The following is a 17288-nucleotide window of genomic DNA, read 5'->3' as shown; positions in this document are numbered from 1 at the left end:
TAGTCCCACGGTCTGCATGTTCCCAGTGCTACAAACATTCAGGAACATTCAGGTATTTCCATATTACAAGCAGAAATCTAAAGCCTCCTTCAGCTGCAGCCATTGTGAAACAATTCATCCTCAAATCTCACAGCAGAAGCACTGAAATGGTTCTCTCAGCTCCCCCTCCCAGCAGTGACGCAGCAGCTCAGCTCCCCCTGTTCCCCCCTCCCAGCAGTGACGCAGCAGCTCAGCTCCCCCCTGTTACTTCCTCGCAGCAGTGACTCAGCAGCTCATCTGCCTCTCCCAGCAGCTCCGCTCCCCCTGTTTCCCCCCTCGTAGCAATAACTCACCACCACAGTTCCTTCTGCTCCCCCCTCCCAGCAGCTGCTCTGCAGTTCAGCTTCCCCTGCTCCCTCTCCCAGTAGTGACTCAGTAGCTTGGACCTCCCTACTACCACCTCCCAGCAGTGACTAAGTAGCTGATCCCACCCTGTTCCCCTGAGCAGGTTTAATGCTTCTGCTGTGAACTTTGAGGTCAGTGAGGATCATGTCTTGTTAATGATAATGTGATACTAGAATGTCTAAATCTACAGGTCCACTTTAATTGTTACAGGCGGGGGAGGGGAAGAAACGACGGCCCCTAGGGGTAAATGCTGACGTGTAGTGCGTTCCTCATTCTTGAATGCGCCCCCCCTTCCCCCGGGTTGTACTGTAGTAAGATGAAACTCCCAGTGCAGTAAACCTAAAGCCAGCGCTGGGGATGCCGAGTGTTCCTCAGCTTCAGTCCACGAGCACCCCCCACAGGAGATGTTTTCAGGATATCCTTTCATCACTGAGAAGGTGATAGAAGATCTGAGCACATGACCTGCTGGGGGGAAGATGATTTGTCCGTCTATGGGGGGGACTCCAGGAAATGGTACCTGGGGAGGGTTCCTCATCTCGGGATCTTCAATGTTCTCCGTGTGTCCTGACCAGAACAAATCACAGATTCCGCCGCTGAATATTCCCAAAATGTGCCCGAGAAATCCACAAACTTCACATCCCCGCGATGGCAGACCTGAAGATAACATTGTCTGTGGCCCCAGATCAGCCCCAAGGAGAGGAACATCACCCTGCAACTCCTGATCAATGCTATAGAATGGAGTGCGAGCTGTGTAGAATGGAGTGTGAGCTGTGTAGAATGGAGTGTGAGCTCTGTAGAATGGAGTGCGAGCTGTGTAGAATGGAGTGCGAGCTGTGTAGAATGGAGTGCGAGCTCTGTAGAATGGAGTGCGAGCTGTGTAGAAAGGAGTCCGAGCTGTGTAGAATGGAGTGCGAGCTGTGTAGAATGGAGTGCGAGCTGCGTAGAATGGAGTGCGAGCTGCGTAGAATGGAGTGTGAGCTGTGTAGAATGGAGTGTGAGCTGTGTAGAATGGAGTGTGAGCTGTGTAGAAAGGAGTGCGAGCTGTGTAGAATGGAGTGCGAGCTCTGTAGAATGGAGTGTCGTGCGATGGGTTCATGGATTTTGTGTTGTAAAGTAGCCACCGCTCCAAGCTCGCTCCCGTGATTGACTACAATCTCAGATATAGTTTAATAATTTGTAATGAGATTGTAGTCCATCACAGGAGCAAGCTTGGAGCCGTGGCTACTTAACAAGACACACAGGGACCATGGGGAACAAGTGTATCTCTAGACAAAATCTTTTATTTTAGTTTTTGGTGGCGGGGGCAAGGGTTACGTTTTTATGGAATGGGGAATCATGTTCCAGGGACTCCTGTCTAAGAGGGGAATTCCTTTAACTTGCCATTGGTCCCATCTAGTGGTGGTAATGTCACGTAAATAGCATTTGCCCAGATTTACATTGGGTGGAAGGTTTATACATGAGAATATAGACAGAAACTTGTTGCACTCCTTAAAAGATGCCCCAATGACAGGGGAGGGTGCTTGTAGTGACTGCGGATGGCACCGCTGGTTACAGGAATCAATTGAGGAAATGTCACCAACACACCAAAAATCCTTTCAGGATAACCATGTGTTCATTTAATAAGAACCATATCAAGTAAAAACAAGCGCTTTCGGGGCCACACACGGTCCCTTCATCAGGCTTAACATTGCAGAAACTTCTCCTTTGTAGTGGAGGATGGGGCTATCAGGAAGGAAGGCGATGGGGAAACCTTAAGGGCAGGGTTGGACAGATGATGGAATTTAGGAGCCAGTCTGTCCAATCCAGGAGGCAGCATCATTGGCAGATGAAAACCACATTTTTTAGGTGGCAGGTAATTGTTAAGGAGCATTGGCGACCTGGCTCCTGGGATTTGCCCAGCCTTGGCTTAGAAATGCAGAAAAAACAGACAGAGGTTTTAACTCTACCCACATCTTATCCAAAAAAAAAGGAAAAAAAACGTTTGTCTCTTCTCCAACTAGCTTAGAAATGTTGTAAAATCTGAAGAGCAGTGACAGCAGCTCTGCTTATTTGTAAAGTTTATCATTAATTTCCCTTCAGTAGGTGGAGTACATGCAGCACGCCATGGGTACCAGGCTGAATGAATTATATCAGCAGCGGACAAACTCCATAACGGGGCTTTTCTAGTCAGGTATACATGATAGAAGTGGGGGTCGTTGTGTGTCTATATCAGAATTAGGCAACCCCGGCACTCCAGCTGTTGTGGAACTGCAAGACCCATGAGGCATTGCAAGACTCTGACAGCCGCAGGCAAAGGCATGCTGGGATTTGTATTTTCACCACAACTGGAGTGCCAAGGTTACTTACCCCTGATCTTTTTCATAATCCAGAACTTTTGCATTATTCAAGGTGAAATAAAGATGCAGTTTATTGATAAACCACTTTGACCCAATGTGGTCAAACACAAACGTCAAGCTGCTTGGTCTCATGTGACCGCTGATCGCTCAACTCACAATCTCCCTGCAGAGAGCGGTGACTGCCGGTCACTGTTTCCCATAAGGTTTCCCTCCTCTTTCTGTTCCTTTAGTGCTCACTGGAGGGACAGACAGGGGAGGGGGCGAGTATAGCTGGCTCTGGCCCTTAGAGAGGCAGAGCCAGTTGTCAATCAGGCAGTGGGGTGGACCCCAGCAATATTGTCGGGATTCTTCCCAGCTCTGCTCTGTCAGCATAAAGTGGGCAATGGCCGCTAGGTGCTGACTTTGGTAAACTTGACCAGAAAAAAAGGTTTGGCCTTTCATGGCAGCCAGAGCCTAACTTTTGAGGTTCTCTCTAGTTGTTGCCAATGGAGCTGGCTTCTAAAAAAAAAAGCCTATTGGCACCTGGTTCCATATTCATTTGCCCACCCATGCCCTTCAATCATTCGATGCTTATTCAGCCCATCAGTTTATGTCCTGACAGTTGGCACATATCTGTAATAATTTTGTGCCCAAGACCTGTTTTCTACATCCGATATGCCCACCTACAACCGGAGAAGTGTCATTTGTGAAGTTGGTTCATGTCGGAATACTTCCCTGTTATTCTTTATATTATGTTAAAGAAGTAAAGCTGTGCTGAACAGATGGCACCCCAAAGAAACTTGAGAAAAACTGAGAATGTGACAGTTTAATGAGCTGTTTACTCAGTGGACTGCGTAGGTGTCGAATAAAGAAGAAAATGGTAAGAAAAACACTTGATAAACAGACTCTGAATGTACAAAGCTGGTCAAGTGTGAGGAGGTCAGAACATAAGAAACACTCGGGGTGTAAGGAGCAATGGCGTGCAGGAACCTATTAAACGTCAGCATACAGTAGAATGTCTGAGCACTGTGAGGAGCTACAACACCCCCCTGTGTTCCATGTGTAGCTCAAGTTTAGTCCTAACACAGGTTTGTGTAACTTCGGCCCTCCAGCTGTGCTTTAACTACAAATCCCAACATGCCTGTGGGAGTCATACCTGTCAGTCTGGCAATGCCTCATTGGGACTTGTAGTTCCACAATAGCTGGAGTGTATATAATATAATATAATGCGTGTCTGGTTTTCATGCGCTCCCATTAAAGTCTTTGGGGCTAAAAACACACTATGTAGCTCCACAAATCACACCACATCATGTTCCATAGGTGTGAATAGACACCATAGAGAATAATGTGATGTACATTGTCATGCATTGCAGCACAACGGCAGGCGCGTGACAAGTCACACAACTGTGAACAGGGGCTTATTATAGTTTTATGGTTCCTTATCCTTGTCTTGGTGAACGATGTTCAATAATCAGACAGTATAGGTGTTAACAACTGAACAATACTGATCTTAGGTGAACATTTGTCATTTTTGCATCGGTTTTCTGAACATCTTCTGTGGCTGAATCAGGATCTATAACATCATGACCATCTGCCTAATATTGAGTAGGTTCCCCTTTTGCTGCCAAAACAGTCCTGACCTATCCAGACATGGACTCCACTAGATCTCTGAAGGTATGCTGTGGTATCTGGCACCAAGCCATCAGTAGCAGATCCTTTAAGTCCTGTAAGTTGCGAGGTGGGGCCTCCATGGATTGGACTTGTTTTTCTCACAGAGGCTCGATTGGATTGAGATCGGGAGAATTTAGAGGCCAAGTCTTTGTTAAATGGCATCCCACCTAATACACAAGAATGTAACCATCTAATCTCACCTGACACTGATAGTGGCAGTTCATCAATGGGAGAAGGTTTGTAGCAGAGCCACCAAGTTGACTTGTCACCTATCCATCCCATTCAGAGTACACCATGAACCCAGTACAGATGGAGGCACCATTAGAAAAAATGTAGGATATTTAAACGAGATTTGATTTACTATATTTCATTTTTACATGACAAGTGACAGGTTGACATCAAGTTCACAGTGGGGGTGCCTAGGTTGTAAGTTGAATTTTGAGAGTAGAGGTACATTTATGGGTTTCCAGGAGGTTCAGAGTTCAGACATCACCAGTGTGCTGATCTTCATTAGTAGGCCAAGAGTAGACAGTTGGTGGGACAGTGGCTGAATTTGCAGAACATCAGGTTGTGGGTATAAATTATTCTTCTCCTAAAGTCCTTACAATATGAAAGTTCCTCGTAGGACTTCTAGTCCACATCTTATAGATATCATGCAGATAAATCTGTGGGAATATCCCCAACATTCTTGAAGATTGAGGCAAAGGCTGCAGGTCCCAGGCGTCACTCGGATCAGGACAAGGCAAAGGCTGCAGGTCCCTGGTGTCACTCGGATCAGGACTTTTCCTTGTACTCCTGTCCTCACTTCTTGACTGATCACTGTTGGAATAAAATGTGTGGGTCACCGTCTCATCTTTTTGTGTTTCTCTTTTGTTTGCACAGTGACTGCGGTGACACCCGTGGCTGGAATAAAGCGATGGCAGAGCACGTTATTGCCAGGGATCCACTAGCAGCGGATTTGAAATGTAGCCTCTTCATGTCTGCCTTGAGGAGCTATAAAAGGGACTCTGTGCTAAGGCCGTATCCTCCATTCTATGCCAGTGACCAGTACAAGGATTTCGATGCTTTGGTATGAAATGACAACTGAAATGAATTAATTTTATTTCCATAAATTCAGGCTTTGAAAACAGCCTTCGTAGGATTGCTTAAAGCTGAACTCCGCGCATATTTAAAAAAAAAAAAAAAAAACCATAATGGATGTGTATTTTGAATGAAAAAATGTGATAAATACCTAAATATGACTTGAATGCAGCCTTGCGTAATCACAGACTGGGAGAGAGGGGCAGAGCATGAGGTCCATCAGGTTTCTATTTGTATGTCTGTAGGCAAAGAACATGCTGACAGGAGCTGAGAGCAGGAAGATGACCTGATTAGTCTGTTGCTGCTCCTTTACTGTCCAGTCACAGGTTGGGGAAAGGGAGGTGACTTGTGTGTGTTGCTTAAAGCAGAACGCCTGGAAATCTAAAAATGAACCCTTTCAGTGGAGCTATCCCTGCACTGCAAGGTTTAACTGCTCGTTTTGGTCTAGGGGCTAAAGTAAAGAAAACATACTCACCTGATCCTCGGTCCCACCTGGCTGCTAGACTAGGACCCATGACATCTAATGCATCTGACATTACACCACCAGAGCAGAGGGGGAGAGGGGTGAGTGCCCACCACCGCAGGACCAAGGGTTGGGTGAGTATGTTTTCTTTATTTTAGCCCCCTAGACCAAAATGAGCAGTTAACCCTTGCAGTGCAGGGGTAGACCCACTCAAGGGTTCTTCTTTGCCTACAGCATGGAAAAGTAAAATCGCCAGCCTGGACAGTCTAGCAGGGACTCAGGACGGGATATACGGACATCAGGGGTGTGGAATTCCTATCGCCCGACGCCCGGGACAGGCAGTTTCGGGCGCCGGGCGAGTAGTTTTTTAATACATTCAGCCCTGCTCCGGACAAGCAGAGCTAAATGCATGTTGTGGAGCCGCCGCTCGTTTTCATACAAGTGATCCCCCGCTCCTCTGCTGGACCCGTCACCACGGCACGGGAGCTCACCATAGATAATTGCAAGCACTCATTGGTGAGGTTATTGGCCAGGAAGCCAGCTCCTTGCTGATTGGCCGCCAATCAGCATCAAGCTATCTTCCCGGCCAATCGGGTCATTACTCTCCGCCAGGTTTCCTGATTGGCTAGCAAGCTGGCTCGATGATGATTGGCCGGGAAACAGGGCTTCCCAGCCATTCACAATCAAGCCGGCCAAACAACATGGAGTCGGCTTCCCTGGCAGTCAGGAAGCCGGGTAGCATCTCATTACCCGCTGCCCGGCTTCCTGATTGCCCGGGAAGCCTGCTCCATGCAAACGGAAGCACCGATACTCAGTGAGTACTGAAAGCAAAATATTGGTACTCATACTCGATAACCAAAAACTGGTAATGGTGCTTCCCTAGTTTTAAACTTTTTTAAAACTTTTTTTTTTTTTTGTATTGGGACAAGTAGATTGTCATGAAGGACAAGTAGATTTGACCCCCGCTTTAGCCCTTGGACAAGTAGTTTTTTCTAAAATTTCCACACCCCTGGACATACAAACCCTTTGCCGGTAAAACCGTTCCAATATATATATTTCTGTTTATATATATTTTTTTTAATCAAGATTTTAAAGGACAAAGGTATCAAGTTTGTAATTACCAGTGTGACTGGAGTTCAGCTTTACAGGAGAACAAGACATTTCTGATAGTGTGAACAGTGAGATTGTGTTAGGCGTGCCAAAGTCATCACTTTGTGTGAATGTTATCTAATGTATAGCCAGCTTTAAGCCTAAAATTGGCTGCCTGCGTTGTCCTTGAATGTAATTACTGGCTAGCAGTCAGCGTGTGCTGGAACAGTTCATTCAGTTGTTTTTTCTTTAAAGCCAATCTTTTCAAAAAGCATTTGTCATGTGCAAAACATATTTTTATTTGAAATAAAATGATAAAGATTTCATGACTATTTAGAAGCTCTCTCTAGCAGGGCCCTTAACCCTCTCGTCTTGCATTGTATTGCTACTCTACTGTCTCCCTTCATTTTTGTAAAGCACTGCGCAAACTGTTGGCGCTATATGAATCCTATATAAAAATTATTATAATTAAGAAAACTGTAGTAGTCTTTGATCAGTTTGTTTTTTTCTCAAAGTTTATAAACTGATATTTTATACAATTATTTTTTTATACTATTTTTTTTATCATTTGCATAAAATCCTTTTCCTTACAAATAAACATTTAATAAAGATTGTTTCCACGTTTCAGTGTTTGCAGTGGACGCTGGGCTGCCTAATAGGAGCACCTAACATTAGCTCCGTACTTGCTGCCTGCTACTGCCGATTGAACACTTTTTATTAGCCATTCAGCTGTGTGTAACCTGTTGTTCAGGTCTGCACAGTAGGACTATAAACCGGCTATGACTAAAGACTGTATGCCTGCACCTCTGACACTGCAGTTGCACAGATCTGAGACTTTCTGTATGTTTTACTACATGGTTAAAGTGACACTAAACTCAGGAGTTAAATCTCAAAAATACATTCCAGTACCTTAAAGGAGAACTATGAGATGAGTGATTTCCACTCACCTCATAGTTCTAGCCGACCTGTGACAATGAGACTGTCAATCCTATATGTGTAGTAAAGTAGTCATAACTCCAAGCTCGATCAAGTGATGGACTACAATCTCAATGCAAGTTAGTAAACTAAAAGCGAGCTTGGAGCGGTGACTACTTTACAACACACACAGGGACCACGGGGAACAAAAGGAGTCACCCTCCAGATGGGAGGACAGTGTCAGCACCAATTCAGAGATGATTTGAGGATCTACAGCCGAGTGATACACAAATAAGATACATTTCTGTTTAAGTTACTTGAATGAATTTGTAAGATTTAACTCCTGAATTTAGTGTCACTTTAAGATTGTAAAATGTCCATTCTAGTTACTCACTGTATGTTATAAAATATTTCCTAGTACACATATAGATTAGCGCTGGACTGAATGATACAGAGGCGACCTTATATGCCATGCAGTTCCCGCATACATCTGCAAACGTATGTAGATATAAAATGCATAAATGTATTTCGGACCTCTGTACTGGCTAGTGTGGCTGTATCAGGTGTCAGCACTATCAGAAATATACCCAGTGGTCAGCTATGCTGGTCAGTTTCAGACAGACTTAACCCTGATTCATCACGTTGCAATAGGTGCATGGACTGCAAGAAACATTTTTTAAGCAGTTGATACTCCTATCAGGTTTTTATTGTCCAGTGTCCATTCCATCCAGTGCCATGCCCATACGCCCAATTTTGTAGTGTTCGGCTTATGGTGACACCATGTTATATTACTCAAGGACAAGACATAGCTAGCACACCACCCATATACCTCAACAATTTATTGAGGTCAAAATACAAATGTAAAAAATATAAATATAAAATTATTATATTATATTCATAAAAAGAATAAGAAAGCACATAATATCCATTGATGTTTCTAGGTCGTGACGGACCCCTTTTCTGAAGGTGACACCAAGGAGTTTGTCACCTTGCTATTGCCTTCGGAAAGGGGCCCCCACGCAGATTATTGTGTCTCATGTAAAATTGCATACAATAACATTGATCGAGAGGCCATTTTCGTATGCCTTAACTATTTAGCATTTCCACAGTGACTTTGCAGTTTGATAAATTGGTGATCATTGTCTTTGTCTACCATACAAAAGCATTATGCCTATGGTGTATGCATCTACCTACTATGTAATGCTACCGAAATGCTAAACACAGCAGCACTTGTTGCATTGTAAGAGGTTTCTGAATGTAAAAAGGATCTCTGCTTCTCCCAAGTATGAATGTTTGAGTTTCTTGGAAGTATCTCATATTGTACACTGTATTTGCCGGCATCTACTAATGTTGATGTCTTGTTAGATTGCTGACACAAACACCTTACCGAGCCTGCAAGAATTCATCCATAACAAGTCAAGAGCCGATCAGAAAGTCAGGGATCTGCTAAGCTGGATATTGTCAGAGAAACTTTTCACCATCAAAGGCCTTAAAAAGGAGAAGGTAAGACAGCTAATCAGAAAATGGAATGTTTCTATAAATGAATAAATAGGTGACACCAGTCACAATGCAGGTTCTGTGAGGGAGCAGATACAGTATTTGAGTGATACAAAGGCTAATGGAATATTTCAGCTGAAAATGCAGAAATAATAAATAGCACTTTTTACATATGTGCCACCTTAAATAGTTTTGTGCCTTTACTCTCATTGGTGACTATAGAACTTATATGTATCTCTACTACTTTCTATTTTAGGCCTCATTCACACCGGGCGTGTTGTTCCATATAGCTTAAAGGGCCAGTTGTTGATGTGCCCAGAGCTGCAGGAAGAAGCATGCGGGCAGCTTATGTAAGTCTTTGGAGACGCATGAGCTGCACGCCCTCATGTTGCTTTCCGCAGCTCCAAGATTTGAAAGCCGCACACAGACGGTTTATGGCCTCGGACGCAGATATGATGGATCCAGGTCTGTACACTGTCTGTGTGCAGCTGTCAGAACACAGAGCTGCAGGAAGCATCTCCTTAGAGCAGACCTGTTCATTTTACGGCCCGCGGGCTATACCGGGCGCTTTGTCTACACCTGTCCGGCCCACCGTCCAGACACTGACAAGTCAATGACCTACCCTAGTTTATGGCTGGCTCACAGTGGATGTGCCGGCCTTCAAGGCCGGTGCATCCACTGCAAGGCATAGCCCAGTGCAGGTTGTCAATCGGTCTGTGTCTGGACCACATTCCTCTTCAGTTGTTGGTTGCTACGACAGCAGGTGTCCTAGCAACCAATGACATCATGGATCCTCTTCTGTAGTCATTGGTTCCTAGGACCACTGCCTCCTGCAGCTCCACCATAGTATGTGGGGACAGTAAGGGCCTTTTTACACTTATGCAGTTACCTACTGTGCATTACAGTGCAGCAGATGCATTGTATGTACTTCTTTTTTCAACCGCACCACAATGCATGGTATTGCGGAAGGTGCATTTAGGGTGCCATTCAAATGTATGGCAACACAGCGCACCTGCTGCATTGTAACACACGGTGGGTGCATTGCGTGGTACCATGCAGTAATCATATGAGAAACTGGGACTGTTGTGGAGGGCCACACCAATAGAGCCTATTAAGACCCACAACAGTTCCAGTTTCTCATGTGGGCCCTTGGAAAAATGAATGGCCCCACACTTGTCTTAGAGTTAAAAGAGAACTATGGCCTAACCTTTTTTGGCCTTTTCGTTCTCTTCAGGGTCACAGGAGGACATATGCTACTGTCCTCCGATGACCCAAAACTCAGTATATAGCGGGCTATTTCCCGCTATATGCTGACAGCGCAGAGCCACGCCGTAGCCGGGATGGATCCTGACAATACTGTCGAGATCCACTCCACTGGATGATTGACAGCTGGCTCATCCTCTCTAGAGGCAGAGCCATCTGTACCTGCCCCCTTCCTGCCCGTTTCTCCAGTCAGCGCTGGATTAGGGGAGAGGAGAGGGGGGAATCCCGGTGGGGAGTTATGACTCACAGTCAACGCTCTCTGCAGGGAGAGGATCGGGAAGTCGGCGATCGGCAGTATGTGTTCACTAACTTCCCGATCTATAGAGCCCACGTGTGACAGCTTCAGTGTCACAGGTCGGCTTGAATTTTAGGGCTGAGTGTATTTCACTCACCCGATAATTCTTCTTTAAACGAGCTACCCACACAACATCTTCCTGCAGCTCTGGGCATATTAACAACCGGCCCTTCATGCTGCATGGAGCAACATCCCCCATGTAAATGAGGCCTATGGGAGACCAAAACTTTAGAAAAAGAAAAAAAAAGCCCTGTGGCTTGTAAATCCTCTTGTGTTTGCGGAATGAGGTATCCAGTTTATTCCCTGCCAAGGACACTGACTGCTTGGAGCGGTGTCAATGTACTTGTGTTTATATAGGGTGTGCCATCTGCCCAAACTGGCCCTAGAGTATATATGCATATGCTTGTATGAGTGCGGTAGATCTTAAAAAGAACCCTTTCATCAGATCGTTCATTTCAACAACAATCTTTAACATATTTTATGTGCATTATTTATCTGTAAAAGCCTCTTTTTGTAGACATTCAAAAGCCCTGAGATTGCTGCTGGGCACCAGCATCTTGGATGTGATGTCAGCAGACCCAGAGCTGTCACTCAAGTTACACTCGCATTCGCTTCTCCCGTGGGAGCTACATAAAAGCTTCTCCTGTGGGAGCTAGCATAACACCCAACAACTAACCTTCGTGAAATGAAAAGTCAGAAACGGCAGCCTCCATGTTTTTCCCAGCAAAGGTTTCCTTTAAAGTGGTACTAACCCCCCCACAGCAAAAAAAGAGATTGGTTTACTGAGGCGTTTCTGCCTCACTTGGCCTTAGTCAACAACCGGCCCTTCATGCTGGATAAGGATAATGGCTAAGGTTGGGTGAGGCAGAAACACATCAAAGATTGCTTTTTTTGTACATTTGTACACTTTTGTACAATTTTTTAGGCTTTTATTCCTTTATTTTCTTCTGGTGGTCTGGCCAATACGTGTGTTATTTCTCAACTTCCCTTAACAGGCCAAGCTGTCCAGCAAAAGTGGCAGATAGAGGGTTTGCAAACAATTGGCCACTGGCAGGGGTCCTTACAATGGTCAAATGTTATTCATTTATGGAAAACCTTTATCCCGAAAGGGGAAATAAAACAGTTGCTGTTACTGCTTAAAAAGTGTTATCTGGAGTTCAGATTTAATTTGTTAGTCAAGTCCATCTAAATCTCCTAGAGCATCTAAGACATCCCCTCCACAGGGTTACAATGCTGCTGTCCAAGGGGATTCTATTGCTCCTCCATAGAGTGGAGCCATTCTAAGAAAGGAAGTGTGTTACTGGCTGAATCACCAGGTGAAAATAAAGAGGGGAAAAAAGAAAACCACATTTAGTGATAGGTAAGCTGCAATATATATATATGATTTTTATTTTTGGAAGGGATGTTCAGATACCAGTGCAGATACTTGGCATTTTCATGAGAACTACCTGGGTTGCAGAGGTTGCAGCTGGGACCTGGCTCTGGTGCTCCACCACTGTCCTGAAATCATTAGTCGATATTGTTTTAGAAAAACTGTCACATGACAATAAACAAAAATGTATCAGTACTTGTATCTGTCAGTACTTGGACAAGTATTAGTACTTGTACTTGGAAAAATGTGCATCCCTAATATGTATTTATAAAAATAAATAAATCATACATTAAAACAGAGATGTACAAATCCCAGGAGCTTCGTATGCTCCTCACAAATGACAGCTGCCTCCTAATTTTTGCAGTTTTTTCTAGTCTAGTGTTGGAGCTGGAAAAGTATCTGTACTTGGTATCTGAACATCCCTACTTTTTGGTTTTATATACACTTTAACACAAGCTGCTATTCCTGTCCTTTAACTGGAATCGTAGAGCAGCTTTATTGCGCTGCTGCTTTGCAATGAAAGTCGCTCTGGGCTTATTACTGCTTTTTAAAAGAGTTTTACAATTGTAATAAGTCCTAACCTCTATGTAAACCTCTATGTATGTCCAGCGTTGGGGGGAGATCCATGTCTGTACTAACCATTCTGGAAACTTACCCCAGCCTTAAATTAAGGCTGCCCTTCCCTTGCTGTTTCAGTTTGAAGAGGTCCAAGCCTTGCCAGGTTCTCCCACACTTGCTCTGCCCACTCCTGACTTCCTGTTTGAAATAGAATACTGTGAGAAGCTAAACGCCAAATTCCAGGAGACGCGCGGAGAGCGAGACATCATTTATGCCTTGCATGGCAGCCGGCTGGAGAACTTCCATTCCATTCTGCACAATGGCTTGCACTGTCACCTAAACAAGGTGAGACATGGGAATAGACATGGGAGTACCTACAGGTCACTGGGCATTAATACATTACATAATATGTGTGTAGACAGGTGCAGGAACTCCAGCAGTTCGTTTTTAGTGATAAATGGAGTTTCTAAGGATTTCCCCAGTAAATGTGTTCTCTTTATTTCTGTCTGTACCCTCTCATGGTTTTTTCACACATTTCTTTTACTATCTGTCAAAATGTTTGATTACATTTGGGAATTTCTTCCTAATGGTTTCAGCCTAATGTCTTCAGCTGTAAAGGACAGGAGGGTTTTGTTCCCCTTTTAAGATTTATACAGTCCAGTGAAGATACACTATATTGCCAAATGTATTGGGACGCCTGCCTTTCCACGCACATGAACTTTAATGGCATCCCAGTCTTAGTCCGTAGGGTTCAGTATTGAGTTGGCCCACCATTTGCCGCTGTAACAGCTTCAACTCTTCTGGGAAGGCATCTACAAGGTTTAGGAGTGCGTCTATGGGAATGTCTGACCATTCTTCCAGAACCGCATTTGTGAGGTCAGGTACTGATGTTGGACAAGAAGGCCTGGCTCGCAGTCTCCGCTCTTATTCATCCCAAAGGTGTTCTATCGGGTTGAGGTCAGGACTCTGTGCAGGCCATTCAAGTTCCTCCACCCCAATATTTACTAACAAGGAAATGTCACGGATGGACTTATTACACAGGTGGCAACCTATCATGGTACCAGGCTTGAATTCACTGGGCTCCTGAGAGCGACCCATTCTTTCACAAATGTTTGTAGAAGCGTCTGCATGCCTAGGTGCTTGATTTTATACACCTGTGGCCATGGAGGTGATTGCAACACCTGAATCCAATGGTTTGGAGGGGTGTCCCAATACTTTTGGCAATATAGTGTATATTTATGAAGTTGTTGACTTTTCGTGCAAATCTTCTTCAGCTTCCTGTCACATGATTTCATGCTGTGCAACCTCCCTCTCGTGCTCCATTGTGTATGAAAAGTTGCAGTGGCCTTGCATTGACAGCTGCAGTTTAATAGGTTTAAATGCAGTGGTATAACATGACTATGGTAAGTCCGCTAGGGTGGTGGCTTGATGCATAAACATTTTGCCAGGGAATTAATATTTATGAGAGAAGAAACTATAACTACTCAACAAGCAGGCTGAGCCCCTGTGTAGATGTCAATGTTTAATGCATATGTTCATAATCCATGTATCATTATCATGTATCATGTATCATTAATCCAAAGATATATGAACATGTTAAGTCTATTCCTTGCAGACTTCTTTGTTTGGGGAAGGGACCTACCTGACCAGTGACCTGAGTCTGGCTCTTCTATATAGCCCCCATGGACAGGGGTGGGCTCATAGTTTACTGGGCCCTGTGCTTAGTTGCGTCGCTGTGTGTGAGATGATCGATCATCCCGATGTCAAGTGTCAGATCAAGAAAAAAGGTGAGAGAGAGTATTGGGTGCTTTAATAAAAATGGCATCTGTTTCCTTTTCATTGTTTCTAGTAAAATATCATTATGCGTACTGTAAGAGGGCTGAGCCTTATAGGATTTCTTTATGGTTTCTGTCCCCAATTACAGCTGCATTTTCCCTTCGATTTCTGCAAACCAAGTCTAATATACACAGCTATATGGTAAACTATAGAAGTTGATGGCACCAATAAAATACAACTCGCATTACTTACTCATGAAATTGTAACAATTAAAAGAGAAATAAACCCAAACCTTTTCTTTTTTTGTTTTTTCTTCTCTTTTGGATCACAGGAGTATATTTACCAATGTGCTCCTGTGACCCAAAGTCAGTATCTAGCGTGCTACTGCCTGATATATGCTGACAGCGCAGAGCTACTCTGCAGTCAGGAAGGATCCCAATAATATTCATTAGATCCACCCCGCTGCCTGATTGACAGTTGGCTTTGCCTCTCTAGAGTCAGAGCCAGCTGTATCCGCCCCCCCCCCCCCCCCCTTCCCTGCCTTTACTTTACCTACTGTTTCCTTCACTCCACTCGGTCTTCCTGGACCAGCCAAACGTCGCCCCCCCCCCCCCCCCCCTCCTTGCCTGTCCCTCTAATGCTGGAGGAACAGAGAGGGGAGGGAGGAATCCCTGCGGGGAGCAGTGACTGACAGTCACTACTATCTACAGGGAGAAGAGTGATCATTGGTTACATAATCGCTCAGCGCTCGGTAGATAGAGCTGGAGTGTGACAGCTGCAGTGTTTCATGCCCTTGGGCGAAAGTAGTCTAAGGGTGATTACACTGAAATCTTTATATTTTAAAGAAGTACTCTGGCAAAAATTATTCTTAGCCCTTGCAGTGGGGCTACCCGGTCCTTCCAGCCTCTCTCCCCTCCGCTCCAGCAGTCTAAGGATCCTGGAGTCATCACGTCCAATACGCTGTGTATGGGATGTGAAGATGCCTAGGGACATTACATCACTGCAGCGGAGGAGGAGACAGGGTGGGGGGGAGTGGTCTAGGAGACGGTTGGCTCCGAGTTTTTGGGTGAGTATAACGTTTGTTTTTTTACACCCTAGATGAAAACGAGCAGTTAACCTCCCACTGCAGGGGTAAAAATAATTTTTCCTGGAGTTTTTCAATGTGGTCAGGGGATGCAAATACTGAGTATAGTTACTATAGTTATCCTTTTTCTCAAACCCTGCACAGATTCAACTGGTATAGATCGGAAAAGAGCTAGAGCACGGAACAGCGAGGGTGGAGATGTTCCGCAGAAATACTTTGTGGTGATCAACAATCAGCTGCTGCGAGTCAAATATCTTCTGGTTTATTCTCTAGAGCAGCCAAAGAGGAGGTAAGTAGTGCAGTCACCGCCTGCTACTGTGTTGTTTCTTTTGGGATATTTGTGGTGCCAAAAGTGTATTGCTTTGTATGTATTTAATGGTGCTGCTCTTATATTTAAATGTTGAACTCCAGGCAAATATTAAATAAATCGCAGTGAATGTAGTTATCGTAATAATAAACATTAAATGTAGTCAGTGTAAGTAGCTGAATCTAACTTGGCATCAGACCTTTTCCCCTGTACAGTACAACATAGACTAGGAGATGGAGAGATAGCACTAGGGGTCACTTGGGTGTGTCTCATACACATGTGCTGACATGCAGCATGCAGATGGGAGGCGAAAGCAGGGGGATGAGCTTATCAGTAGGGCTGCAGCTAATGATAATTTTCATAATCGATTAGTTGGCCGATCATTTTTTCGATCAATCGGATTTAAAAAAATTTGATAATATCTTTAATTTAAAATAACATTTCTGTTAGTCACGGCTCCCCGCAGGGTCTCCCCCCTCCCCTCTCCGATCCTCTAGCGCTGACTAAAGGAACGGACTGGGGAGGGGCCAGGCACAGCTTGCTCTGCCTCTAGATGTCAATCAACCAGCTGGGTGAATCTCGACAGTATTGTCGGGATCCGTCCCGGCTGCTGCACTCTCCGTATATATAGCTTGTTAAATAATGAGCTTTGGGTCACGGAAGGAGGTTAGTAAATGTCCTCCCGTGACCCTAAAGAGAACTATGGGATGAAAAGGTTACCCCATAGTTCTCTTTTAAATGTGTTCCTTTGGAGTGATGCCTAGCAGGGTTGTGTAAAGCTCAGGCAAAGCATCTCCAATGAATGTATAGTGTTTTGAATGTTAATTTAGCCGTTTGCCTGATACTCAGCTTTAATCATCATTGCATACTTTCTATATTTTCTTCTCACAGATCTAAGCAGCCATCTTGGTTTGCAAGCCACCGTTTTGCTATCTTGATGACACTCTACCTGCTTGTACTGATTGTCATCGGTTTAAGCAACTCCAAGACTTTCTTGCACCATTGGAACAGACTTTTGACCTGGAGGACTTAAGCTTCTTCGATTCCATTGAACTTCACCATAAGCCTTAAGGTTGTATCAGTGCCACAGCACTTTCTCTTCTCTTGCTTGTTTAAGCATGAAGGCATTCCAGCTGATGCAGAGATTGGATTCTTCCAGTGTCCTCATACACCGAATCTCTGATCCAGCACCCCACAGTTCTTTTAACACTTGTAATGA

The 17288-nt window shown here is 44.5% G+C and overlaps 1 protein-coding gene across 3 annotated transcripts; it reads left to right on the top strand.

Annotated features, from left to right (window-relative positions):
- Nucleotides 1-5256: 5256 nt before the first annotated feature.
- On the top strand, nt 5257-17247 carry PARP16 (poly(ADP-ribose) polymerase family member 16). Of its 3 annotated transcripts, none has more exons than XM_018562631.1 (6): nt 5257-5439; nt 9283-9420; nt 13041-13247; nt 14518-14689; nt 15907-16051; nt 16961-17247. In XM_018562631.1, exons 1-6 carry the CDS (start codon nt 5287-5289, stop codon nt 17100-17102), a joined length of 957 nt encoding a protein of 318 aa, XP_018418133.1. In that variant the 5' UTR covers nt 5257-5286; the 3' UTR covers nt 17103-17247. The 3 variants fall into 3 exon arrangements, with proteins under 3 accessions (XP_018418133.1, XP_018418132.1, XP_018418134.1); XM_018562630.1 differs by having other exon boundaries at nt 13017-13247; XM_018562632.1 differs by lacking the exons at nt 9283-9420; nt 13041-13247.
- The last annotated feature ends 41 nt before the right edge of the window (nt 17248-17288 follow it).

Source organism: Nanorana parkeri, unplaced genomic scaffold, assembly GCF_000935625.1.
Source record: "Nanorana parkeri isolate BGI_ZX_2015 unplaced genomic scaffold, ASM93562v1 scaffold588, whole genome shotgun sequence".
NCBI classification, from domain to species: domain Eukaryota; kingdom Metazoa; phylum Chordata; class Amphibia; order Anura; family Dicroglossidae; genus Nanorana; species Nanorana parkeri.
This window is presented reverse-complemented; position numbering and strand designations above follow the sequence as displayed.

Coding starts and splice junctions, on each gene's coding strand:
- PARP16 (XM_018562630.1), top strand. CDS start 5,287: ATGGCAGAGCACGTTATTGCCAGGGATCCACTAGCAGCGGATTTGAAA. Junction 5,440..9,282: donor ACAAGGATTTCGATGCTTTG/GTATGAAATGAC, acceptor ATGTCTTGTTAG/ATTGCTGACACAAACACCTT. Junction 13,248..14,517: donor TGCACTGTCACCTAAACAAG/GTGAGACATGGG, acceptor TATTCCTTGCAG/ACTTCTTTGTTTGGGGAAGG.